The 2,004-nt window shown below is 45.1% G+C and overlaps 1 protein-coding gene across 1 annotated transcript; it reads right to left on the bottom strand.

Annotated features, from left to right (window-relative positions):
* Positions 1 to 846: 846 nt before the first annotated feature.
* On the bottom strand, positions 847 to 1,694 carry LOC125189766. Its single transcript, XM_048087003.1, has 2 exons — positions 1,432 to 1,694; positions 847 to 1,195 (listed from the first exon to the last, which is right to left on the bottom strand). The coding sequence occupies exons 1-2, from the start codon at positions 1,692 to 1,694 to the stop codon at positions 847 to 849; spliced, it is 612 nt and encodes a 203-aa protein (XP_047942960.1).
* Between the last annotated feature and the right edge of the window lie 310 nt (positions 1,695 to 2,004).

The raw sequence follows: 2,004 nt of genomic DNA, 5'->3' as shown, positions 1-2,004 counted from the left end.
ACTCTCTCCGTCCCACAAAAGATGTCACGCTTTCTTTTTTAGTTTGTCCCACAAAAGATGTCACAATTCTATTTTTAGAAAAAAATTATCTCTCACATGAATATAAAAATTATATTTTCTCTCTCCAATTAACACACAAAACAAAACCTTCTAAAATCTCGTGCTGTTCCACAAGTGTGACATTTTTTATGGGATGGAGGGAGTATAACTTAGGTTGTAAGTTCATCAAATAGCCCATATGTCGTACTCCATCTCTTAGAATATTAGCTAAGCCCAATTAGTTTATGTTTAATTTGAGTGGAGACAGTACTCACTCATACAGAACGTAACAGACTAACACTAATAGGGTTACGGCCCTCCTCCTTAGCGGTCATTGTATCTTGATTGAATACTTTTCACAATATTATCAGTCGAAATATGAGGGTCCTTTGGAGTTGGGGTTTCAAGTTTCAACCTTTTTTTGGCAAGAGTATTACATTAGTACTTCATTAGTCTCCTATTAATTGTCTACTTTTGTCATTTTCGTCTGTCCCTCATTAATTATCCACTTTCACTTTTTACCATAAATAGTAAATATAATTCATATTCCACTAACTCATTCCACTATCATCTTATTATAAGGGCATCCACAGTGGGACGCCCTAAGCGACGTCCTATGCACCGCCACATTAGCATTTTATCCTCCTCTCATTCCACCTGCAGTGGGGCGGACTATAGCCCGCCCTAAGCGACGCCCTAAGCATTTTATCTATTATTTGAATATTTAAATACTTCAAAAATTGGAAAAACAACTTCATTTCATTAAAATTAAAACATTACAATACGAAATAAAAAAACTACAATTTCTCAACGACGGCGGTTGCGGTTCCAAACTTCTTCAATAATGTCGGTCATGAGCTGAGTATGGTCTTGTTGGTTGCACATTGATGCCTGTCGTTGTAGAACCGCACCGAAGCCCATCGGTAATCCTCGAGTGACAAGCGAGGTCGCCGTGCTGGAGCTAGATCCGGTTTCATCATCCACACAATCGGTGACATGTCCATGTTCTTGTTCGACTATCATGTTATGCATGATGATGCACGCATACATGACGTCGGCGATGACTTCCTTGTACCAGAAACACGTCGGACCTTTCACGATTGCCCACCGCGATTGGAGCACCCCAAAAGCCCGCTCCACATCCTTCCGCGGACTCCTGCTTTGCCGCAAACAAGACTCTCCTCTCACCAATTGGGCAGCTGATCGTCTTCAAAAAAAACAGGCCACCTTGGGTATATGCCATCGGCCATGTAGTACCTCATATGATGTGTGCGGCCATTGGCAGTGAACTGGATGGCCGGACTGCGACCCCTGCACTGATCGGCGAATAGGGTGGATGAGTTGAGGACGTTGATGTCGTTGTTCGACCCGGCTACACCAAAGTAGGCATGCCAGATCCAGAGGCGGTGGTCAGCGACGGCTTCTAGGATCATCGTCGGGTGGCTGCCCTTGTAGCCGCTAGTAAATTGGCATCTCCACGCCGTCGGGCAGTTCTTCCACTGCCAGTGCACACAGTCGATGCTCCCTAGTATTCCAGGGAAGCCGTGCACCATCTCGTGCATCCACATCAGGCTCTGGCAATCATCAGCAGTCGGGCGTTGCAAATATGTGTCGCCAAAAGCCTCCACAACTAACTCAAAAATTTCTTGATACATTCGCGGCCAGTTGTATCCCCGACGTGAAGGTACTCGTCGAACATATCTGTTGTTGTGCCGTAGGCCAACTGGCGGATCGCAATCGTACACTTCTGCAACGGCGTAAGTCCGGGTCTGCCGATCCCGTCTTCCCGATACTGGAAGTACTCATCACGTCCCTCCAACGTGTGCACAATGCGGAGAAAAAGATCTCGGCTCATTCTAAAACGTAAGGGAAAAACATTCGGGCCCTGACTCGATATTTTTAGCTACGTGCACAATATGAAATATCAAGCTTCCTGGGTCCAAAGAATCCACTAGATCACAAGGT

Source organism: Salvia hispanica, chromosome 5 (genome assembly GCF_023119035.1).
Source record: "Salvia hispanica cultivar TCC Black 2014 chromosome 5, UniMelb_Shisp_WGS_1.0, whole genome shotgun sequence".
Taxonomy (NCBI): domain Eukaryota; kingdom Viridiplantae; phylum Streptophyta; class Magnoliopsida; order Lamiales; family Lamiaceae; genus Salvia; species Salvia hispanica.
Note: the sequence above shows the minus strand (reverse complement) of the source record. Positions and strands in the feature narration are given on the sequence as shown.